At 45.0% G+C, this 25423-nt stretch overlaps 1 protein-coding gene across 1 annotated transcript; it reads left to right on the forward strand.

Moving 5' to 3' along the window:
* Positions 1 to 5323: 5323 nt before the first annotated feature.
* lrig2 (leucine-rich repeats and immunoglobulin-like domains 2) lies at positions 5324 to 14868 on the forward strand. Its single transcript, XM_024427071.2, has 17 exons — positions 5324 to 5992; positions 6309 to 6383; positions 6607 to 6741; positions 6907 to 7050; positions 7226 to 7369; positions 7499 to 7642; positions 7890 to 8033; positions 8952 to 9032; positions 9135 to 9206; positions 9409 to 9477; positions 9603 to 9766; positions 10211 to 10522; positions 10691 to 10972; positions 11078 to 11671; positions 11849 to 11989; positions 12169 to 12468; positions 12685 to 14868. Exons 1-17 carry the CDS (start codon positions 5805 to 5807, stop codon positions 12915 to 12917), a joined length of 3222 nt encoding a protein of 1073 aa, XP_024282839.1. The 5' UTR covers positions 5324 to 5804; the 3' UTR covers positions 12918 to 14868.
* Positions 14869 to 25423: the final 10555 nt, after the last annotated feature.

The raw sequence follows: 25423 nt of genomic DNA on the forward strand, positions 1-25423 counted from the left end.
AAATGCTTCTTACGAAGCCACTCCTTCGTTGCCCGGGCAGTGTGTTGGTGATCATTGTCATGCTTAAAGACTCAGCCACGTTTCATCTTCAATGCCCTTGCTGATGGAAGGTGGTTTTCACTCAAAATCTCACGATACATGGCCCCATTCATTCTTTCCTTTACACGGATCAGTCGTCCTGGTCCCTTTGCAGAAAAACAGCCCCAAAGCATGATGTTTCCACCCCCATGCTTCACAGTAAGTATGGTGTTCTTTGGATGCAACTCAGCATTCTTTGTCCTCCAAACACGACGAGTTGAGTTTTTTATTTACAATGACGGCCTACCCCGGCCAAACCCGGAACAACCCTGGGCCAATTTTACTCCGCTCCATGGGACTCCCAATCACGGCCGGATTTGATGCAGCCTGGATATTGGCGGGAACTGGAAAGTGCTGTTGTACATGTCGATCCAGAGCATCCCAAACATGCTCAATGGGTGACATGTCTGGTAAGTATGCAGGCCATGGAGAACTGGAACATGTTCAGCTTCCAGGAATTGTGTACAGATCTTTGTGCAATGGGGCTGTGCATTATCATGCTGAAACATAAGGTGGCTTAGGATCTCATCACGGTATCTCTGCACATTCAAATTGCAATCAATGAAATGCAATTGAGTTCGTAGCTTATGACTGCCCATACCATAACCCAACCACCACCATGGGGCACTCTGTTCACAATGTTGACATCAGCAAACCGCTCGTGCACACACAACGCCATACACGATGTCTGCCATCTGTTGTCACAGTTGAAATCTTTGGTGACTTTAATATTCACATGGAAAAGTCCACAGACCCACTCCAAAAGGCTTTCAGTGCCATCATCGACTCAGTGGGTTTTGTCCAACATGTCTCTGGACCCACTCACTGTCACAGTCATACTCTGGACCTAGTTTTGTCCCATGGAATAAATGTTGTGGATCTTAATGTTTTTCCTCATAATCCTGGACTATCGGACCACCATTTTATTATGTTTGCAATTGCAACAAATAATCTGCTCAGACCCCAACCAAGGAACATCAAAAGTCATGCTATAAATTCACAGACAACACAACGATTCCTTGATGTCCTTCCAGATTCCCTCTGTCTACCCAAGGACGCCAGAGGACAAAAATCAGTTAACCACCTAACTGAGGAACTCAATTTAACCTTGCGCAATACCCTAGATGCAGTTGCACCCCTAAAAACTAAAAACATTTCTCATAAGAAACTAGCTCCCTGGTACATAGAAAATACCCGAGCTCTGAAGCAAGCTTCCAGAAAATTGGAACGGAAATGCCGCCACACCAAACTGGAAGTCTTCTGACTAGCTTGGAAAGACAGTACCGTGCAATACCGAAGAGCCCTTACTGCTGCTCGATCATCCTATTTTTGAGGAAAATAAGAACAATCTGAAATTCCTTTTTGATACTGTCGCAAAGCTAACTAAAAAGCAGCATTCCCCAAGAGAGGATGGCTTTCACTTTAGCAGTGATAAATTCATGAACTTCTTTGAGGAAAAGATCATGACTATTAGAAAGCAAATTACAGACTCCTCTTTAAATCTGCGTATTCCTTCAAAGCTCAGTTGTCCTGAGTCTGCACAACTCTGCCAGGACCTAGGATCAAGAGAGACGCTCAAGTGTTTTAGTACTATATCTCTTGACACAATGATGAAAATAATCATGGCCTCTAAACCTTCAAGCTGCATACTGGACCCTATTCCAACTAAACTACTGAAAGAGCTGCTTCCTGTGCTTGGCCCTCCTATGTTGAACATAATAAACGGCTCTCTATCCAACGGATGTGTACCAAACTCACTAAAAGTGGCAGTAATAAAGCCTCTCTTGAAAAAGCCAAACCTTGACCCAGAAAATATAAAAAACTATCGGCCTATATCGAATCTTCCATTCCTCTCAAAAATGTTTGAAAAGGCTGTTGCGCAGCAACTCACTGCCTTCCTGAAGACAAACAATGTATACGAAATGCTTCAGTCTGGTTTTAGACCCCATCATAGCACTGAGACTGCACTTGTGAAGGTGGTAAATAACCTTTTAATGGCATCAGACCGAGGCTCTGCATCTGTCCTCGTGCTCCTAGACCTTAGTGCTGCTTTTCATACCATCGATCACCACATTCTTTTGGAGAGATTGGAAACCCAAATTGGTCTACACGGACAAGTTCTGGCCTGGTTTAGATCTTATCTGTCGGAAAGATATCAGTTTGTCTCTGTGAATGGTTTGTCCTCTGACAAATCAACTGTAAATTTCGATGTTCCTCAAGGTTCCGTTTTAGGACCACTATTGTTTTCACTATATATTTTACCTCTTGGGGCTGTCATTCGAAAACATAATGTTAACTTTCACTGCTATGTGGATGACACACAGCTGTACATTTCAATGAAACATGGTGAAGCCCCAAAATTGCCCTCGCTAGAAGCATGTGTTTCAGACATAAGGAAGTGGATGGCTGCAAACTTTTTACTTTTAAACTCGGACAAAACAGAGATGCTTGTTCTAGGTCCCAAGAAACAAAGAGATCTTCTGTTGAATCTGACAATTAATCTTAATGGTTGTACAGTCATCTCAAATGAAACTGTGAAGGACCTCAGCATTTTTCTGGACCCTGATCTCTCTTTTGAAGAACATATCAAGACGATTTCAAGGACAGCTTTTTTCCATCTACGTAACATTGCAAAAATCAGAAACTTTCCGTCCAAAAATGATGCAGAAAAATTAATCCATGCTTTTGTCACTTCTAGGTTAGACTACTGCAATGCTCTACTTTCCGGCTACCCGGATAAAGCACTAAATAAACTTCAGTTAGTGCTAAATACGGCTGCTAGAATCCTGACTAGAACCCAAAAATGTGATCATATTACTCCAGTGCTAGCCTACCTACACTGGCTTCCTGTCAAAGCAAGGGCTGATTTCAAGGTTTTACTGCTAACCTGCAAAGCATTATATGGGCTTGCTCCTACCTATCTCTCTGATTTGGTCCTGCCGTACATACCTACACGTACGCTACGGTCACAAGACGCAGGCCTCCTAATTGTCCCTAGAATTTCTAAGCAAACAGCTGGAGGCAGGGCTTTCTCCTATAGAGCTCCATTTTTATGGAACGGTCTGCCTACCCATGTCAGAGACGCAAACTCGGTCTCAACCTATAAGTCTTTACTGAAGACTCATCTCTTCAGTGGGTCATATGATCAAACTTCCCTGGGACAGTTTCTGACAGTTTGTGCAGAAATTCTTTTATCAGCTGTCCGGGTGGCTCGTCTTAGACCATTCCACAGGTAAAGAAGCCTTATGTGGAGGTCCTGGGCTGGTGTGGTTACACAAGGTTTGCGGTTGTGAGGCCAGTTGGACGTACTGCCAAAGTCTCTAAAACGACCTTTGAGGCGGCGTATGGTAGAGAAATTAACATAAATTCTCTGGCAATAGCTCTGGTGGACATTCATGCAGTTAGCATACCAACTGCATGCTCCCTCAAAACTTGAGACGCCTGTGGCATTGTGTTGTGTGACAAAATTGCACATGGACTTTTATTGTCCCCAGCACAAGGTGCACCTGTGTAATGATCATCAACTCCTTGATATGCCAAATCTGTCAAGTGGATGGATTATCTTGGCAAAAGAGAAATGCTTACTAACAGGGATGTAAACACATTTGTGCACAACATTTGAGAGAAATAAGCTTTTTTTGTGTAAAGAACATGGGATCTTTTCAGCTAATGAAACATAGGACCAACACTTTACATGTTGCGTTCATATTTTTGTTCAGTAAACGTACAAAAAGTGTGCTTCTAATGAAGAGCTACAAAGGTAAATAGCCATATTAGACTGAAAGATATAAGGTCATTTCGGCAAATGTGTGAGGCTCTCCATGCTCATTAGTTGCTCATTCAACATATTTGCTGCTACTTCACTCAATCCCATATTAAGTCTCCCTTCTTAACTGTTTTACATTTTAGACCAACCAGAAATGTTTCCATGGCTAAATATTCCCAGATTTCCCAGATTCCCAGATATTCATAAAACAGCCACACGTGTCTTAATTTAAAGTTGGGTATAAGGTTATCAGTGTGGTTAAGATTGGGGATAAGGTTAGGTTTTAAATATTGCAGAAATAGGTGGGGTTTAGCCATAGTTATGACCTTGCCCTAGAGAAAGAGGTAGGTGAAAGGAAATTAGCTTGGTTAATTGGAAATGGTAGATTGTTCATATTTTGTGGTAGCCAGGCTCAGCAAGAGAAGATTCTGAAAATGGAAAAGCTTAATGGGAAGAAGATTTAAAGCCATGTCCCTGGTGCTTATGCTAGATTGGGGGGAGTCATTGCTGGGGTCCAAATATCTATGTAAATAGATGATATTAAAAGAAAATGTGAAGGGGGGAAGAGAAATGAGGCCAAAAGGTTGATCAGTCGAAAATAAGGTCAAAGAAGTGAAAGCGTATCAGTGCTTCTGAGGTTTGAGAAGGTTATGCCTGGGAAAGTACATATAGAATTCCTTAGTTTCAATGTCAGAGAATTTGTCCCATCCTCATTGCAGGGTTTTAAATGCCAAAGCATGGGACATGTAGCTGTTCAATGTAAAGGAAGGAAAAGATGAGCCAAGTGTGGAGGGGAACTTGATTACGGTGAATGTGTTGTAATTGTGGGGGGAACACCGTGCATCATTTGGTGGATGCCAGGAGCAGAGAGAGGCTCAGCGATATAGAATTAGTCATGATGTATCGTATCTAGAGGCTGTAAGACAGATCGGTGGAACTACAGTGTGGAATGATGGTGCTTCTATGGCTACCCCTGTGGTAAGTGGGCTTAATGTCTGGGATGATGTTTCTGCTGGTCCTGGCATGGTTTGGAGGCCTGCTCAGAAATATTGACTCATGAATGTGTGGTGTCAAAGGACACTTAATAAAGTGGACTTCATAGCTTTTATTGGTAAGGTTATCAATACTACTCGGGTTGTGGCAAGCAGAAATGGCAGGTTGAAGGTTATTGTAGAGATGGCAAAAGAGATATTGGGGGTATCAGATGCTACTGTTGAAATGGTTGTTGATATGCTGAACAATCCTAAGGGTGGATTGTTTGAGCATGATATAGACTACGTTTAATTAATGGGGTAGGTGGGGATGGGGGGGGGTGGTAGAAGTTAGTAGGGATTTATTCGTTTTTTATTTTATGTTCATGGTAGTACAGAATTGGGTAGATCATGATTGATCGTACATTCCAGCACAGTAGGTGGCGGCATGCACTTAAACGATTGTTTGCGGACCATAATATCATAGAAGAAGAAGACGATAGTTATGACTTTGTGGCTGTGGTAACTAGTGACGACGGAACGCAAGACGCCTTTGTTGTTCTACTTGGTAGCTAGCGATTAATTGTGGTAAATTAGCTAGAACACTTTGGACGATCCAAATACGTTTGATACGAAGTCAAATTAAAACTTGGTCCGTGGAAACATCGACGGTCTTGGTTACTTGACGAAAGCTAGCTAGGAGTTGTGTTGAGATTGGAAGCGGAAGGAAATTCGAAGGGGAAAGAAGGGAAAAATCGGTGGTAGGACGTGGGATGCATTGCGCAAGTTGGAAGAAAGACTTTCCCGATGTGATGCGACAAATGGGTTTCCCAAGTCGTGAAAGCGGGGGGTTATTTTATTAATATCAAGTTATAGGAATCGGTTGGTATTGTTGTTGAGACATATTTCATAATTGTCAGAAACGAGCCACGTAAAGTAGCTAGCTACAGTACTGTAGGCATTGATAGTTAGCTAGCTAGACTTTTAAAATGGCGGAAGCCTGGCCCAGACCCCCGGCCCTCTTTTTGTTGTTGAGTTTGAGTGCCTGCTGGGAAGTGGATTCCTGCCCTGCTCCGTGCTCTTGTATGAGGGGATCAGACGAAATCCAAATCCTGGATTGCAATAGGAAAAGGTTGTCCTCGGCCCCTCTGGATCCACCTCACGGGATTACTCATCTGTAAGTAGCTAGCCTAGTTAGCTACTACGGCTAGCTAACGCCTTAGCTAACACATTTGTTGACAAGCAACAGTGGGTTTCCCATGTTCTCTGTGGTGGCTCCTTACCTTAGCAAGCCACCTGGCCTTGTTAGCTTGCGAGCTAAGTCTATGTCAGTTGTTTAACTCACTAGATACTAGTATCTGGATGTGATCATTTGAGTTTTTCTTGTAAAGATGCAAAAACAAATGCTACATCCATTGTAGTGGACTACCTGAAAGGTGGCAATGGAATTCTCCTGTAACTTTATGTAATAAATAATGCTATCTCCTTTTCAGCACTATGAATCACAATGATCTGACAACTGTGCCATACCTTGGAGAAGTTACCTCAAACATCACAACACTCTTATTGTAAGTCAAAACAAATGTATCCTCTAAGTCTTGCATGTTGTGCAATAACCAATGTGATTCCTAAATGTCCTGTAGCATGATAGAGAAGTGTTAAAGAAAGGAATCACTTGTCTTCCCGGCCTTAGTCATAGCTAAGGTTTATTTGGGTCATCACATGTTCACATTGATGGTGTCATGTAGATCCATGTTGATAATTATGTACATTACTGATCATTGTGCACAGGGTCCACAACCTGATCTCAGAACTGTGGATGCATCAGCTGCAGCTGTACATCTCCCTGGAGACACTTGATCTGTCATCTAACTCTATCTCAGAGATCAAGGCTGGAGCCTTCCCACCAATGCAGCTGAAATACTTGTGGGTCCTGCCTGTAGCATTGTTTTCCAACTATAGTAAACTAGTTCTAATGAGGGAAGAGCTGGTCATTAAAGTCATAACCCAGTCTTTGGCCATTACCCAGAAGGGCATTCTACTGTACTTGTTGTCATTGGGTTGTTAATTTTGTGTTTCTGCATCTCCCAGGAATTTAAGCAATAACAAGATCAGTGTCCTTGAACCTGGCTGCTTTGACAACATCTCTAGTTCCCTGCTGGTCCTGAAGCTGAACAGGAACAGAATAACACTGCTGCCATGCAAAGTATTCAGGCTTCCCCAGCTGCAGTTTCTGTAAGTTAATTTTTATCTTTAGTCAATCCATTACCGTAGTAATTATGAGCAGTTAAATATTTATTTTCAAAAGTTTGCATTCATGACTGAATTTTTAGATTTCACAGATTCGATGTTGCACTACTTTCAAGTAGTTAAAACAAATGGTTCTAAACTGCCTGTCTGACTACCCTAGGGAATTAAAGCGCAACAAGATCAAGATAGTGGACAGTCTGACCTTCAAAGGGATGGACTTACTGAAATCACTGAAGATGCAGCGGAATGGCATAACTAAGCTGATGGATGGTGCTTTCTTTGGGCTCAACAACATGGAGGAGCTGTGAGTTATTTTTCGTGATTGTCTTCTATTAGAACGATCATTACAGTATGTGTTTATATGCATGTAGGACTAGGAGTTGTGAAACCCTGTCTTTTTATTACCCAATCCTTTGTTTTCTAATGTATTCAGAGAGCTGGAGCACAACAACTTGACGGAGGTCAACAAAGGCTGGCTGTATGGCCTGCACATGCTGCGTGTGCTGCGGTTCAGCCAGAACGCCATCGGCATCATCCGACCAGACGCCTGGGAGTTCTGCCAAAAGCTGGAGGAACTGTGAGTGTTCTCTACCTAACCCCATCCCCATGGGAGTGCATCTGCACATTTTTTGCATAAGAGCCATTTGACCCCTTTTATGAAGCTGAAGGACCAATATCTAGTTGGGACTTGGGGAGGGTGTATTGCAGATCATTTTATGTTTCACATGTATTCATGCTGATTCTTAAGGGTCCAGGATGTTTTGGTAAAGTGTGATTGCACAAGACTTTTGTCCAAGCTTGTCTCCTGTGGATGTCCTCCTTAGAGATCTGTCCTTCAACCACCTGACCCGGCTGGAGGAGACAGCGTTCAGTGGACTGGGTCTTCTGGAGAACCTGAATCTGGGAGATAACTCGGTCAGCCACCTGGGAGAGGGAGTCTTCAGCAGCCTGGCCAATCTGCGCTCACTGTAAGGATGTCACACCTCACTCTTAGAAACCTGTGCCTTTCATTCACTCATTATGCATTCACATAACACAATAAACACTAACATGTTTTTGGCACCTCTGCATTCTGATGAAGGCTGCAAACAGTAGGTTTGTGTATTTTTTAAAAACATTTGTTGATTTGTCCTGGCTTTGTTTTGTTTATTAGACTGTTGTATGGTAGACCACTAAACTGTAGTATAGTAACTAGCACCTTTATGTTCTCATCGTCATGTAGTATAGAACCACTCTCTCCATTGCTTAGTTGGACTGTGTAGTGAATAATGCAATAATGACAAACATAGACAACTCAATTGTTTTTAAAGACCTCTGAGACAGGAAGAATAATGTTGAGTACAAAATAAATAGTGAATGTAGCCTCCAGCCAGTAGATTGGCTCAATTAACCAAATACTTTGAAAAATCACTCTGGGAAGAGAAGGGGCACTAACACAATTGATGTGCTGAGTTCCAAGAAGGCATTGAGCTGCAAAGAGAGGGAGGTCAGGGCTTGGGTTCAGCACACCTCCCTGGGCCCTATGTGGCAGGGGGAATTAGAGGGTTAAGGCCCTTTTGAGAGCCACCCAGGCATGAGGAAGGAGAAACAAAAGCGCCCATGACCTGTCCACAAGCCCTCTGCGGGTTTTAGAAGGACCCGTGAACCGTTAAATGCTAAACGCAGCCAATTAATCCCCTCATCAGAACTGCAGGAGCACTGAGCTATGACACTCTGTAAAGTATGCCGCTTCACATTTGCCAAATTAATCAAATTGGCTTAGACGTACAGAGCAGAAATTAACTTATTTTCTCTCACCAAGCAAAGAGGCTCAGTGAGCTTTGTGCTTCTGATTCTGGGGAAAGTTATTTTTTTTCTTACATACTGTATTTCTGTTTGCATTTCAGAGACATACGGGATAATGAGATCTCTTGGGCCATTGAGGACTCCATTGGTGTGTTTGTTGGAATGAAGAAGCTGAACACCTTGTAAGGGCAAGGGCATTCTGCAAAATATGTATTTTGTTGCTATGGATACTGATATCAGCAGAATATTTGTAGGCAAATTTCATCTGAGCATTTATCCCCCAGGATTCTCCAGCAGAACAAGATCAAATCTATCACAAAGAAGGCCTTTGAGGGTCTGGAGGCGCTTGAGCACCTGTAAGTACCACTACAGCAAACCCACTCTGAGATGGTTGGTCTCCATTAACAGACGATTCAGCAGCTATCACTTCAAGCCCGAGACAGGAGATGGTTCTGATTACCCCAGTGCAGCGGTTTTATTGTGCTAGTATCATAGGAAACCAATGATAATGTCATGATGCTAGCGCAGCACTTCATTCATATTTATTTTTGCCAACAGAGACCTGAGCAAGAATGGGATCATGTCCATCCACCCTGATTCTTTGTCTCACATGAAGCTGAAAGTGTTGTAAGTAGGACCTACTAATGTCTGAGGTGGTGGTCTTGAGTCCTTGTAGCAGAGGCTACAATATTTAGAAATTGAAGAATGCTTGAATAATTTCATAATATTGTGGCTGTATGTCCTGTCCTCAGTGTCCTGAACACTAGCAGCCTGCTTTGTGACTGCCAGCTGCAGTGGCTGGGCCCGTGGTTGACTGACAACCACTTCCTGCAGTCTGTCTCAGTCATGTGTGCCCACCCTGCCAGCCTGCTGGGCCGCAACGTTGTGTCTGTCAGCCTGGAGGAGCTCGTCTGTGGTTAGTCACCTAGCTACCTACCCTGCTGTATTTAGTCTGGACCAGATCTCACTAACCAGGTTTCCATCCAACCTTTCTATGTGAGTAAAGTACATGTCAGATAAAACATTTCACAACAGGCCTGATGGAAACAGCAAATCAGTGGGATCTTTTTTGCCAAAACCAGAGTGGGCACATTCCCTTTATAAAACCATCAGAGTAACTGTAAATGTTATTGTATGTGCACTACGTTATCGCGCACAGCCTTTTATCTGCAATTTGATGGAAACACGTTGTCTTGTGGGAGAATGCGCATATAGTTTTTAATCAGGCAAATATTAAAAAATCTGCATAATCTGTCACCAATCGGATGGAAACCTAGCTACTGACTGGGACAATTATCACACAACCTTTCTTGGAAGTTTTTTAATTAACTCATGGCCTTCTCCCTCCACTCTCCCACAGATGACTTTCCGAAACCCCGGATCACAGAGCACCCTGAGACTGCCACCGCCCTGCGTGGGACCAATGTGACTCTGAGCTGCCTGGCGTCCAGCAGCAGTGACTCCCCCATGACCACGGCCTGGAGGAAGGACGGGGAGGTGCTGTACGATGCAGAGGTGCAGAACTACGCCCGCTACCAGGAGGGAGAGTTGGTCTACACCACCGTGCTGCACCTGCTCAACGTCAACTTCACAGACGAGGGACGCTACCAGTGTGTAGTTTCCAACCATTTTGGTGCAAACTACTCCAACCGGGCCAAGCTCACAGTCAATGGTGAGGAGGCTTTAAATTTTTCTCCCCAAAGTAAAAAAATAAATAAAATACATTTACAAACTGTTATCATGACTTGTTTCTTGGTAGGCAGGTTTGAGCTGGCATGGTTGGGCTTCCATATCAAGGCATTGCCATCTTCACTCTTTTTTTCTTACTTTCCTCTCTCAGAGCTACCATCCTTCCTGAAGACTCCCATGGATCTGACCATCCGTACAGGCACCATGGCCAGACTGGAATGTGCCGCCGAGGGTCACCCCTCACCCCAGATTGCCTGGCAGAAAGACGGGGGCACAGACTTCCCTGCTGCCCGGGAGAGAAGGATGCACGTCATGCCTGACGATGACATCTTCTTCATTGCCAATGTAAAGACTGAGGACATGGGTGTGTACAGCTGCACCGCCCAGAATGTTGCAGGAAGCCTGTCAGCCAATGCTACACTTACTGTGCTAGGTAAATTGCCATCTCATGATCAATTATCTGGTCAAAACATACAGTTTTATATCATGTGTTCATAATTTGATTGGTAATTTATAATGTAAATCTCTCTGCTCCCAGAAACACCGTCCTTAATGCGTCCCATGGAGGACAGGACAGTAGCTCGTGGGGAGACGGCGGTGCTCCAGTGTATCGCAGGGGGCAGCCCTGCGCCCCGTCTCAACTGGACCAAGGACGATGGGCCCCTGGTCCTTACCGAGCGCCACTTCTTTGCTGCTGCCAACCAGTTGCTCATCATTGTGGACACGGGGCCGGCGGACACCGGGAAGTACACATGTATCATGTCCAACACGCTGGGCACGGAGCGCGGCCACATCTACCTCAGCGTGTCGCCATCGCCCAACTGTGACACGGCCGGCGGCTACGACCAGGACGGCTGGACCACGGTGGGCATCGTGGTGATCGTAGTGGTCTGCTGCGTGGTGGGCACCTCGCTGGTCTGGGTCATCGTCATCTACCACATGCGTCGGAAGAGTGAGGACTACAGCATCACCAACACAGATGAGCTGAACTTGCCGGCAGACATCCCCAGCTACCTGTCCTCTCAGCGCACACTGTCAGAGCCTCAAGAGGGATACAGCAACTCTGAAGCAGGGAGCCACCAACAGCTCATGCCACCACTGTCTAACGGCTACGTCCACAAGGGCACTGACGGTAACCTTACTATACTGACTCCCTAGATTCAGTCTCATTCATCTGAGGCCCTTTGACATTAATGTTTTTTCTGTTTTTGCACTCTGTCACTAAAGACAGTTTGCTCAAATTTTGATTGACTGACCCCTGACTGGTGAGCAGAAAGATGAGTCCCCATCCTGTTTGTGTGTTGTCCAGGTGTGTGTTATGGTGACACAGGCAGCGAGGTGGACACTGAGGCCAACGGGATGCTACACTGCCGCGTGGGCTCTCTGTTTACGGGACGGAGCAGCTTCCATCCTGGGGAGCCTCGCGAGGGACTGGCTGGGGTGCCTACAGGTGGGTTTAGTCATTAGAACCAACCAACCAACCAACCAACCAACCAACCAACCAACCAACAAAACTCGATCTCCGAAACAACACTTTTACAGCACGGTTTGTTGAAAGGCCTGTCTGTCACAATCAGATTGTGTGGATTTGTTTCAGAGTAAGAGTTTATAGTTGACTGTCCTCAACAGGTGGTGCAGGGCCGCTGGTCATCTGCTCGGATTGCTACGACAACGCTAACATCTACTCTCGAACCCGGGAGTACTGCCCCTATGCCTACCTGGCTGAGGATGACTCCCTTGACAAGAGTCTGTCAGGCATCATGGCCCACTTTCCCAAGGAGTCCTACAGGGAGCAGCACACCCAGCATGAGGACACAGCCCTGGAGAGCCTCATCAACAACCAGGACTCCTCGGTCTTCCTCACCAGCCACGACCTCACCAAGAGGCTGAGCACAGCCCTCAGCCCCCCAGAACAACACTACAGCACCGGTGAGAGACCAGCTACAGACAGGCTCTGACCTCCGTGGCATGCATGCCAACAATGAGTTCACAGAGATGTGTTTAGACAGTGATTTCACAGATGGGTTATCTAACAGTGACCTCAGACATTCATTTTAAGTCAGATTAGACTGTGCCAGAAAACTGAGCTCCTATGGATGCAAACCCTTTTTGTTGAGTAATAATGTATGTTTGGTCTCCCTGCAGATGTTCCCTCCAGGTTGTTTTGGGGCAAAGGAGAGGACCTGTCTACAGTGCCCCAACCAGGTCTGTCTCAGCAGCCAGTGAATGTGCACAAGACTCCCCACGTGTCCTCAGTTGGCATGGGTGGAGAGGAGAGGAGTGGAAAGGGGGATGCCTCCTTTTCCCAGAGCACACAGGACCACATAAGTGCCTCTTATAGGACTAAGCCTCAAGAGCACACCCACTCCCCCACATAAAGCCTCTTCCCTATACACCCAGTCATCCTCTCCCACTTTGTCCTCTGCTCCAGCCACTACCTCCAAAGAGACGTATCACTTTCTGCCAAAAAATGCTTTCTTGTATGTTTACATTACTTTCAATCATGCAGAGACAATTTGTTCCTATGAATTTGAAAAGGGACTGAACAGGTGACAGAACAGGTGAATAACACCCCCCAGATTCCCTCCACCTCCCTTTCCTCCCACTCCCTCTAGAGGAAACTGAATGTATCCATCAAAGAGCCATTTTGGATGCTTCCTTTTTGATTTTTAAGACATCAGAAGTTTGAAACGTGCTAACACTGTCCTCTGTACAGAAGTAGGGAATGGCAGCAGTGTTGGTAGATCTCCTGAGCGTTGTGCTTTACACTTGCAGTTGCCACATTATTTCTACAGTCACTTGTTGGAGCAGCCTTCATGATTTAAGGTACAAGTCCAGGACCACCTCTGCTCTCTCGTCCAGGACTAGAGGGGCCAGAGACCCCAGTCGTTGCTTGTTCAGCAGTGAGCGGTACGTACCTAACAGGGCCTATAGGTCAAGAAGGACCCTCACTGAATGGATCCCACCTCTAGCCATCTGTATTGACTAACAGTCTGCTATTATACAAACTCAGAGACTGACACCAGATATGGTGTGTCTATATGCAATATTATTTTCCCCTCTTCTCATCAATGTATCTTAAGCGCAGATTGTTTTCCCGTGTGTCAAATGGAGACAGTCGTACTAACAATTTTTTTTCTATTTTTTTAATGAAAGCGCACTGTCAAAGCAAAGAAAATATTCGGTATTGCACATTTGACAATCATGGTTTCGGTGGCCTCTTTGTGATGGTTCTATCAGAGGGTTTTCAACAGGCATTCTCAGAAACACTCCATCAGGTATGGTTTCTCGTCACCTATATGCACTGATCATATTTTCCTCAAAATATTATTTTACAGGCACTTACCTCTCATGGTGGTATGTTTTATTATGCAGTGTGCATGCCATTTTAGATTCATAGAAGGATAATATGCCTTTACCCCCAATTTCATCAACCCTAGATACTGACCAGATTTTACCTTTGGACTGTGAAGAATGTATTATATGTATGTGTACATATGGTCATTAATCTATTCAATACTATGTTCTTCAAGACCTAAGCAGAATCATTTTATTCCTAAACTGCAGTAAGTTTTTATTTTATTTGTTGCATGTATATGTGTCTGTCAGTATTATTTTTGTAGTTACTCGTGGGTGAATCCTAACTTGGTATGGGAGGTTTCCACAACATTGCTGAAAGATTTGGCCATAAATGTTGGTACTAATTTCAACAAGCTTAAACAAAGGCTTTTAATACTAGTTCTCTTTTATATCAAGTCTACCTGTTTCCTTTGCTCAAATAAAATCACTGAATCATTTTGGCAATGGAGCATGGCTACTTCAGAATAAAATGTAGGCTATAAAAACACATTGCGTAAACATAAGTGTTTCTTGTCACATGCTCTTTATTTAACTGTTACATAACGCATTCCCGCTTGAATCCAAACTTTTAGACATTCCATGGGGCATTGCTTGATAAAGCATCTGGTACAAAACCATTCCAAGCCCATGCCACTGCATTCAATATTAGCTTAAATAGGGGTCACAGATTACGCTCTCTGCTGGGTAATTAAGGCAGGTAGTTATTGTAGCTGATCGCTTAACCTTCACACATTTATGACTCCCTTTTTACCAACACATCTTAGTGTTGCTTTCAGAACATCTTGTTTTTGTCATTCTACCAAAGTTCAGCAGTAATGCTCTGGCAATATTTACAATGCTGCTTGTTTTCTGACTTGTTGAAGTTTTGCATCTTGACTTAATTGTACATTCTGTAAAGCATGTATAAAAGAACATTTTGTTTCTTGAAATGTAGCTGTAATTAAAATAATCACATTCTGATAATTCTGACCAGATGTGGTCTAAAATGTATTTTGTGTAAATAGGCTTTAATGAAGTTTTGATCACGCGGCCTGGGACATGTTCCAGGTTGCCTCTGAGAAAAACATTGACATATACATGGACTGTGACTGAGTTCATCAGGAAGTGTATAGGGAATGTTGTTCCCACTGACAATTTTAAAGCCTAACAAAACGTGGATGGATTGCAGACGAACCACCATATTTAACCACGGCAAGGTGACTGGGAATATGATCAAATACAAGCAATCCATTTATGCTATCCGTAAGGCAATCAAACAGGCAAAACATCAGTATAGAGAAAGTTGTCGCAATTCAATGGCTCAGACGAGACGTAGGTGGCAGGGACTCCAGACAATCATGGATTATAAAAGGAAAACCAACCACGTCGCGGACACAGTCTTGTTCCCAGACAAGCTAAACTTCAACTTCGCCCACTATGAGGATCACACAGTGCCGCCAACACGGGCCGCTCCCGAGGTCTGAGCTTTCGTTCTCCGTTGCCGACTTGAGTAAGACATTAAAGCGTGTTAACCCTCGCAAGGATGCCGGCCCAGGACGCGGCTAAGGATGCCGTCTCAGAGCATGCGCAGACCAGCTGGCTGGAGTGTTTATGGACATATTCAATCTCTGCTTATCCCAGTCTGCTGTCCCCACTTGCTTAAAGACGTCCACCATTGTTCCTGTACCCAAGAAAGCAAAGGGAACTGAACTAAATTACTATTGCCCTGTAGCACTCACTTCTGTCATGAAGTGCTTTGAGGCTAGTTAAGGATCATTTCACCTTACACCCTAGACCCATTGCAATTTTCATACCGCCCCAGTATATCCACGGATGATGCCATCGCATTGGACACTGCCCTATCCCAACTGGACAAGATAAATAACTGTAAGAATGCTGTTCATTGATTGCAGCTCAGCCTTCAACACCATGTACCCTCCAAGCTCATCATTATGCTTGGGGCCCTCTGTCTGAACTCCGCTCTGTGCAACTAAGTCGTGGACTTCCTGACAGGGCCCCCCCAGGCAACACCACTACGCTGATCCTCAACATGTGCCCCAAATGGGTGTGTGCTCAGCCCCCTCCTGTATTCCCCGTTTACCCATGAGACTGTGGCCATGCACGCCTCCAACTCAAACATCAAGTTTGCAGATGGCAACAGTGGTAGGCCTGATTACCAACAATGACGAGACAGCCTAAAGGGAGGTGAGGGCCCTGGCAGAGTGGTGCCAGGAAAATAACCTCAACAACACTAAGGAGCTTCAGGAGACAGCAGAGGGAGCACACCCCCATCCACATCAACGGGGTCGCAGTGGAGAAGGTGTAAAGCTTCAAGTTCCTCTGCATACACATCACTGACAATCTGAAATGGTCCACCCACACAGACAGTGTGGTGAAGGGGCGACAGCGCCTCGACAACCTCAGGAGGCTGAAGAAATTTGGCTTGGCATCTAAGACCCTCAAACCTTTACAGATGAACAATTGAGAGCCTCCTGACAGGCTGTATCACCATCTGGTTTGGCAACCGGGAGCACACTGCCTGCCCTTCATGATGTCTACAGCACCCGGTGTCAAAGGACGGCCAAGAAGATCATCAAGGACCTCAACCAATCAAGCCACGGACTGTTCACCCCGCTAAAATCCAGAAGGCGAGGTCAGTACAGGTGAATCAAAGCTGGGACCGAGACTGAAAAACAGCTTCAATCTCAAGGCAGTCAGACTGCTAAATAGCCATCACTAGCCGGCCTCCACCCAGTACACTGCCCTGCTTAGTCACTGTCACTAGCCGCCTACCACCTGGTTACTCGCTCCTGCACCTTAGAGGTTAATGCCCTATTTACAGTTGAAGTCGGAAGTTTCCATACATAGGTTGGAGTCATTAAAACTTGTTTTTCAACAAGAAATTTGAGGAGTGGTTAAACTATAGTTTTGGCAAATCGGTTAGGACATCTACTTTGTGCATGACAAGTCATTTTTTCCCCAAAAGAATTTCAGACATATTTTCACTGTATCACAATTCCAGTGGGTCAGAAGTTTAAATACACTAAGTTGACTGTGCCTTTAAACAGCTTGGAAAATTCCATAAAGTGATGTCCTGGCTTTAGAAGCTTCTGATAGGCTAATTTACATAATTTGAGTCAATTGGAGGTGTACTTGTGGATGTATTTCAAGGCCTACCTTCAAACTCAGTGCCTCTTTGCTTGACATGGGAAAATCAAAATCAGCCAAGACCTCAGAAAATTGTAGACCTCCACAAGTCTGGTTCATCCTTGGGATCAATTTCCAAACGCCTGAAAGGTACCAGGTCAATCTGTACAAACAATAGTACGCAAGTATTAACACCATGGGACCACGTAGCCATCATATTGCTCAGAAGACTCGTTCCGTCTCCTAGAGATGAACGTACTTTGGTGTGAAAAGTGCAAATCAATCCCAGAACAACAGCAAAGGACCTTGTGAAGATGCTGGAGGAAACGGGTACAAAAGTATCTATAACCACAGTAAAACGAGCCCTATATCGACATAACCTGTAAGGCCGCTCAGCAAGGAAGAAGCCACTGCTCCAAAACCACCATAAAAAAGCCAGACTACGGTTTGCAACTGCACACAGGGACAAAGATCGTACTTTTTGGACAAATGTCCTCTGGTCTGATGAAACAAAAATAGATCTGTTTGGTCATAATGACCATTGTTATGGAGGAAAAAGGGGGATGCTTACAGGCTGAAGAAAACCATCTCGACCGTGAAGCACGGGGGTGGCAGCAACCTATCATGGGGGTGCTTTACTGCAGAAAGTGCACTTCACAAAATAGATGGCGTCATGAGGCAGGATAATTATGTTGATATATTGAAGCAACAGCTCAAGACATCAGTCAGGAAGTTAAAGCTTGGTCACAAATGGACAATGACCAACAAAGTCAACATATTGGAGTGGCCATCACAAAGCCCTGACTGAAAATCCCATAGACAATTTGTGGGCAGAACTGAAAAAGTGTGTGCGAGCAAGGAGTCCTACAAACCTGACCTAGTTACACCAGCTCTGTCAGGAGGAATGGGCCAAAACTCACCCAACTTTTTGTGAGAAGCGTGTGGAAGGCTATCCGCAATGTTTGACCCAAGTTAAACAAATTAAAGGCAATGCTACCGAATACTAATTGAGTGTATGTAAGCTTCTGACCCACTGGGAATGTGATGAAAGAAATAAAAGCTTAAATAAATCATTCTCTACTATTATTCTGACATTTCACATTCTTAAAATAAAGTGGTGATCCTAACTGACGTAAGACAGGGAATTTTTACTAGGATTAAATGTCAGGAATTGTGAAAAACTGAGTTTAAAATGTATTTGGCTAAGGTGTATGTAAACTTCCGACTTGAGGTTATTGTTTATAGGGGTGCAATGTAGGTTGTGCCTACCAGAGAAAATATTTGTTTCTCCTTTTGGTTTGGGAGTCCCATCTGGTCCGTCAAATCTACACCAATTCAAAGAACTCATGTAAAAGTCAGGATGGAAATACACTTTTCATGAACCCTTAAAATTTTTTGAAAGAACTTCAAAAACAACTATTCTTTTGCGTGGGTTGCATTACCAACATAAATGATCACACACACATATCATACCAAATAATGAGCTCTGGTTCCTCCAGAAATATCCTGTACCTCGAGCCTAAAGAGTCCAGCCCGGTAAAGGAGTTCAGGGAACTCAAGTGACCTTTGTCACGCAATGTTTGTCCGTTAATTCAAGTGTAGCGTAAACCCAGTATTAAATCATACAATCAAAATAATAATAATTTTACCACACAACTATAAACCGTATCAAATACTAATACGTCCTCACAACTAACTACATAAATCATCACGGTATACATCACATCAAAACAAATGAAATACTGTATACAAAAATGTGGTGGTCAGTCAGACAATCCAATCTGCCAACAGATCTCCAGCGGAGAAAGGACACGAAGAACAACGGAGAGGTGTAGTCCAACTGAAGCAAAGAGTGGATCCGATCCTGGGTAAAACTTGCTATTAGGCTACAAAAGCACACTTTTAAATGCAACAAAACAAACGGAAGAGCGCCGCTTCAGAACTGAGGGTTGACCACATTCACGTCTCCATCACAACCCCACCTTTGCGCAGCTGATGCTGGCTATTTAATTGGGAATTAAAGGGGAAGCACTATTTAATTGGGAATTAAAGGGGAAGCGCCCTATTGGAAGGAGAAGCACTGAGAGGTTCAGAAAAATTCAAGGCCGTCACAACATAGAACACTGGTCACTTTAATAATGTTTACATACTGTTTTACCGATTCATAAGTACCGTGGCGATTTTAACATGTAAATCTTGAGTCAAGATAAAAATAATTTGATGCATGCCAGCAAAGCCACAACACAACACTAAACAATACATACTCATGAATTGCACTATAACAGTGACAAACGTAGAATGGAGACGAAGAGGATGGCTGATGTTTTACATGCTCCTAACCAGCTGTGCTATTTTGTTCACTTTTTTGCATTGTTTGTAACTTCTTTTTTTTTAAACTTATTTTGTACTTAATGTTGCTGCTACCTTCTCTTATGACCGAAAATGTCTTCTGGACATCAGAACAGCGATTACCCACCTCGAACTGGAAGACGCTTTTTCCGGTAACTAGTCCGACGTGAACGATATACTCCTTTCTCGGGAACAGGCCCAAATCCCCGTCATTTGCGTGAACAAAAGACTGAGAAAATAGGGGCGGAGGTCGACCTTCCTTCTGAGAATTCGTAGGCGAGGGACTAAAGTTCCACTACCGTCTGTTCTATTGGCCAACGTGCAATCATTGGAAAATAAAATCGATGACCTACGATCAAGATTATCTTACCAACGGGATATTAAAAACTGTAATATCTTACGTTTCACCAAGTCGTCCCTGAACGACAACACGGATAATATAGAGCTGAGGGGATTTTTCATGCACTGGCAAGACAGAGAAGCTACATCTGGTAAGACGAGGGGTGGGGGGGTGTGTCTTTTTGTCAATAACAGCTGGTGCAAGATGTCTAATATTGAAGAAGTCTTGAGGTATTGCTCGCCTGAGGTAGAGTACCTTATGATAAGCTGTAGAACACACTATCTACCAAGAGAGTTCTCATCTATATTATTCGTAGCCATCTATTTACCACCACAAACTGATGCTGGCACTAATACCGCACTCAACCAACTCAGTAAGGCCATAAGCAAACAAGAAAATGCTCATCCAGAAGCGGTGCTCCTAGTGGCCGTGGACTTTAATGCATGCAAACTTAAATCCGTTTCACCTCATTTCTACCAGCATGTCACGTGCAAACAGAGGAAAAATTACTCTAGAGCACCTTTACTCCACACACAGAGATGCATACAAAGCTCCCCAGCCCTCCATTTGGCAAATCTGACCATAATTCTATCCTGATTCCTGCTTACAAGCAAAACCTAAAGCAGGAAGTACCAGTGACTCGTTCAATACGGAAATGGTCAGATGTCGTGGATGCTATGCTACAGGACTGTTTTGCAAGCAATGACGGGAATACGTTCCGGGATTCATCCAATGGCATTGAACAGTAAGTAACATTATATAAGGTAGCATTGTTTAAAGTGGCTAGTGATATATTTACATCATTTCCCATCAATTCCCATGATTAAAGTGGCTGAGTAGAGTCAGTGTCATTGACATGTGTAACATTATATGGCAGTAGCCACTCAATGTTAGTGGTGGTGGCTGTTTAACAGTCTGATGGCCTTGAGATAGAAGCTGTTTTTCAGTCTCTCGGTCCCAGCTTTGATGCACCTGTACTGACCTCGCCTTCTGGATGACAGCGGGGTGAACAGGCAGTGGCTTGGGTGGTTGATGTCCTTGATGATCTTTATGGCCTTCCTGTAGCATCGGGTGGTGTAGGTGTCCTGGAGGGCAGGTAGTTTGCCCCGGTGATGCGTTGTGCAGACCTCACTACCCTCTGGAGAGCCTTACGGTTGAGGGCGGTGCAGTTGCCATACCAGGCGGTGATACAGCCCGCCAGGATGCTCTCGATTGTGCATCTGTAGAAGTTTGTGAGTGCTTTTGGTGACAAGCCGAATTTCTTCAGCCTCCTGAGGTTGAAGAGGCGCTGCTGCGCCTTCCTCACGATGCTGTCTGTGTGAGTGGACCAATTCAGTTTGTCTGTGATGTGTATGCCGAGGAACTTAAAACTTGCTACCCTCTCCACTACTGTTCCATCGATGTGGATGGGGGTGTTCCCTCTGCTGTTTCCTGAAGTCCACAATCATCTCCTTAGTTTTGTTGACGTTGAGTGTGAGGTTATTTTCCTGACACCACACTCCGAGGGCCCTCACCTCCTCCCTGTAGGCCGTCTCGTCGTTGTTGGTAATCAAGCCTACCACTGTTGTGTCGTCCGCAAACTTGATGATTGAGTTGGAGGCGTGCATGGCCACGCAGTCGTGGGTGAACAGGGAGTACAGGAGAGGGCTCAGAACGCACCCTTGTGGGGCCCCAGTGTTGAGGATCAGCGGGGAGGAGATGTTGTTGCCTACCCTCACCACCTGGGGGCGGCCCGTCAGGAAGTCCAGTACCCAGTTGCACAGGGCGGGGTCGAGACCCAGGGTCTCGAGCTTGATGACGAGCTTGGAGGGTACTATGGTGTTGAATGCCGAGCTGTAGTCGATGAACAGCATTCTCACATAGGTATTCCTCTTGTCCAGATGGGTTAGGGCAGTGTGCAGTGTGGTTGAGATTGCATCGTCTGTGGACCTATTTGGGCGGTAAGCAAATTGGAGTGGGTCAAGGGTGTCAGGTAGGATGGAGGTGATATGGTCCTTGACTAGTCTCTCAAAGCACTTCATGATGACGGATGTGAGTGCTACGGGGCGGTAGTCGTTTAGCTCAGTTACCTTAGCTTTCTTGGGAACAGGAACAATGGTGGCCCTCTTGAAGCATGTGGGAACAGCAGACTGGTATAGGGATTGATTGAATATGTCCGTAAACACACCGGCCAGCTGGTCTGCGCATGCTCTGAGGGCGCGGCTGGGGATGCCGTCTGGGCCTGCAGCCTTGCGAGGGTTAACACGTTTAAATGTCTTACTCACTTCGGCTGCAGTGAAGGAGAGACCGCATGTTTCCGTTGCAGGCCGTGTCAGTGGCACTGTATTGTCCTCAAAGCGGGCAAAAAGTTATTTAGTCTGCCTGGGAGCAAGACATCCTGGTCCGTGACTGGGCTGGGTTTCTTCCTGTAGTCCGTGATTGACTGTAGACCCTGCCACATGCCTCTTGTGTCTGAGCCGTTGAATTGAGATTCTACTTTGTCTCTGTACTGGCGCTTAGCTTGTTTGATAGCCTTGCGGAGGGAATAGCTGCACTGTTTGTATTCAGTCATGTTACCAGACACCTTGCCCTGATTAAAAGCAGTGGTTCGTGCCTTCAGTTTCACACGAATGCTGCCATCAATCCACGGTTTCTGGTTAGGGAATGTTTTAATCTTTGCTATGGGAACGACATCTTCAACGCACGTTCTAATGAACTCGCACACCGAATCAGCATATTCGTCAATGTTGTTGTCTGACGCAATACGAAACATCTCCCAGTCCACGTGATGGAAGCAGTCTTGGAGTGTGGAGTCAGCTTGGTCGGACCAGCGTTGGACAGACCTCAGCGTGGGAGCTTCTTGTTTTAGTTTCTGTCTGTAGGCAGGGATCAACAAAATGGAGTCGTGGTCAGCTTTTCCGAAAGAGGGGCGGGGCAGGGCCTTATATGCGTCGCGGAAGTTAGAGTAACAATGATCCAGGGTCTTTCCACCCCTGGTTGCGCAATCGATATGCTGATAAAATTTAGGGAGTCTTGTTTTCAGATTAGCCTTGTTAAAATCCCCAGCTACAATGAATGCAGCCTCCGGATAAATCGTTTCCAGTTTGCAGAGAGTTAAATAAAGTTCGTTCAGAGCCATCGATGTGTCTGCTTGGGGGGGATATATACGGCTGTGATTATAATCGAAGAGAATTCTCTTGGTAGATAATGCGGTCTACATTTGATTGTGAGGAATTCTAAATCAGGTGAACAGAAGGATTTGAGTTCCTGTATGTTTCTTTCATCACACCATGTCACGTTGGCCATAAGGCATACGCCCCCGCCCGTCTTCTTACCAGAAAGATGTTTGTTTCTGTCGGCGCGATGCGTGGAGAAACCCGCTGGCTCCACCGCTTCGGATTGCGTCTCTCCAGTTAGCCATGTTTCCGTGAAGCAGAGAACGTTACAGTCTCTGATGTCCCTCTGGAATGCTACCCTTGCTCGGATTTCATCAACCTTGTTGTCAAGAGACTGGACATTGGCAAGAAGAATGCTAGGGAGTGGTGCACGATGTGCCCGTCTCCGGAGTCTGACCAGAAGACCGCTTCGTTTCCCTCTTTTTCTGAGTCGTTTTATTTTTTGGTCGCTGCATGTGATCCACTCGGTTACACTGGTTGTAAGGCAGAACACAGGATCCGCATCGCGAAAAACATATTCTTGGTCGTACTGATGGTGAGTTGACGCTGATCTTATATTCAGTAGTTCTTCTCGGCTGTATGTAATGAAACCTAAGATGACCTGGGGTACTAGTGTAAGAAATAACACGTAAAAAAACAAAAAACTGCATAGTTTCCTAGGAACGCGAAGCGAGTCAGCCATCTCTGTCGGCGCCGGAAGGCAAAGAAAGTAAAGTGTCAATACTGGATTAAGATTTAATCCTACTATACCGGCTCTGACGCTCGTCGGATGTGGCAATTATTACGGACTACAAAGGGAAACCCAGACTCAAGCTGCCCAGTGACGCGAGCATACCAGTCGAGCTAAATGCCTTTTATGCTCGCTTCGAGGCAAGCAACACAGAAGCATGCACGAGCGCACCAGCTGTTCTGGACGACTGTGGGATAACGTTCTCGGTAGCCGATGTGAGCAAGACCTTTAAACAGGTCAACATTCAGAAAGCCGAGTGGCCAGACGGATTACCTGGACGTGTACTCAAAGCATTCGTGGACCAACTGGCAAGTGTCTTCACTGACATGTTCAACCTCTCCCTAACCGAGTCTGTAATACCTACATGTTTCAAGCAGACCACCATAGTCCCTGTGCCCAAGGAAGTGAAGGTACCCTAACTAAATTATTATCGCCCTATAGCACTGACGTCAGTAGCCATGAAGGGCTTTGAAAGGCTGGTCATGGCTCACATCAACAGCATCCTCCCGGATACCCGAGACCCACTCCAATTCTCATACCGCCCCAACAGATCCACAGATGATGCAATCTCAATCGCACTCCACACTGCCCTATCCCACCTGGACGAAAGGAACACCTATGTGAGAATGCTGTTCATTGACTACAGCTCAGCGTTCAACACTATAGTGCCCACGAAGCTCATCACTAAGCTAAGGACCCTGCGACTAAACACCTCCCTCTGCAACTGGATCCTTGACTTCCTGACGGGCTGCCCCTAGGTGTTAATAGTAGGCAACAACACGTCTGCCACGCTGATCCTCAACACTGGGGCCCCTCAGGGGTGTGTACTTAGTCCCCTCCTGTGCTCCGTTCACCCACGACTCCAACACCATCATTAAGTTTGCTGCCGACACAACAGTGGTAGGCCTGATCACCGACAATGATGAGACAGCCTATAGAGAGGAAGTCAGAGACCTGGCAGTGTGGTGGAAGGACAACAAACTCTCCCTCAATGTGAGCAAGACAAAGAAGCAAATCGTAGACTACAGGAAAAGGCAGACTGAACAGGCCCCCATTAACATCGATGGGGATGTAGTGGAGCGGGTCGAGAGTTTCAAGTTCTTTGGTGTCCACATCACCAACGAACTATCATGATCCAAACACACCAAGACAGTCGTGAAGAGGGCATGACAACGCCTTTCCTCCTCAGGACACTGAAAAGATTTTTCATCACACCCCCCCCCCAATTTGTTTTGTACACTGCTGCTACTCGCTGTTTATTATCTATGCAGTCACTTCACCACTACCTATATGTACAAATTACCTCGACTAACCTGTACCCCCACACATAGACTCGGTATCGGTACCCACTGTATATAGCCTCGTTATTTTATTGTTACTTTTTATAATTTCTTACTTTAGTTTATTTGGTAAATGTTTTCTTAACTCTTTCTTTCTTGAACTGCACTGCTGGTTAAGGACTCGTAAATAAGCATTTCACGGTAAGGTCTACACTTGTTGTATTTGGGGCATGTGACAAATGTTTGATTTGATTTGAAACTGTGCCCTCAAACTGTTAGTGCATAGACAAAACTGTCCCAACAGCATAGCTTTCTTTTAAGCACCATGGAGTGAATCCTTACCACTGCTACATCTGGCTATCAACGGAGTCTTGTCTGGCATCGAAACAGTTCATTCAGCCTCATTTACTGCCTTTTAAAACATAGCTGATACGCTGATACAGCTGACTTCTTTAAACAAATGTGGTTTCTACTGACAATTGAGATGTACAAATGATGGCATAAGGGAACGATGAGCAGAGAGGCAATGTGTCATTTAGATTGA

The sequence above is a fragment of the Oncorhynchus tshawytscha genome, linkage group LG07 (genome assembly GCF_018296145.1).
Source record: "Oncorhynchus tshawytscha isolate Ot180627B linkage group LG07, Otsh_v2.0, whole genome shotgun sequence".
Classification (NCBI taxonomy): Eukaryota; Metazoa; Chordata; class Actinopteri; order Salmoniformes; family Salmonidae; genus Oncorhynchus; species Oncorhynchus tshawytscha.

Bases quoted from the DNA above. Each gene is read 5' to 3' on its own strand.
- lrig2 (XM_024427071.2), top strand. From the start codon at position 5,805: ATGGCGGAAGCCTGGCCCAGACCCCCGGCCCTCTTTTTGTTGTTGAGT. The intron at 6,742-6,906 runs GTGGGTCCTGCC...TGCATCTCCCAG, and splicing joins CCAATGCAGCTGAAATACTT to GAATTTAAGCAATAACAAGA. The intron at 12,469-12,684 runs GTGAGAGACCAG...GTCTCCCTGCAG, and splicing joins AGAACAACACTACAGCACCG to ATGTTCCCTCCAGGTTGTTT.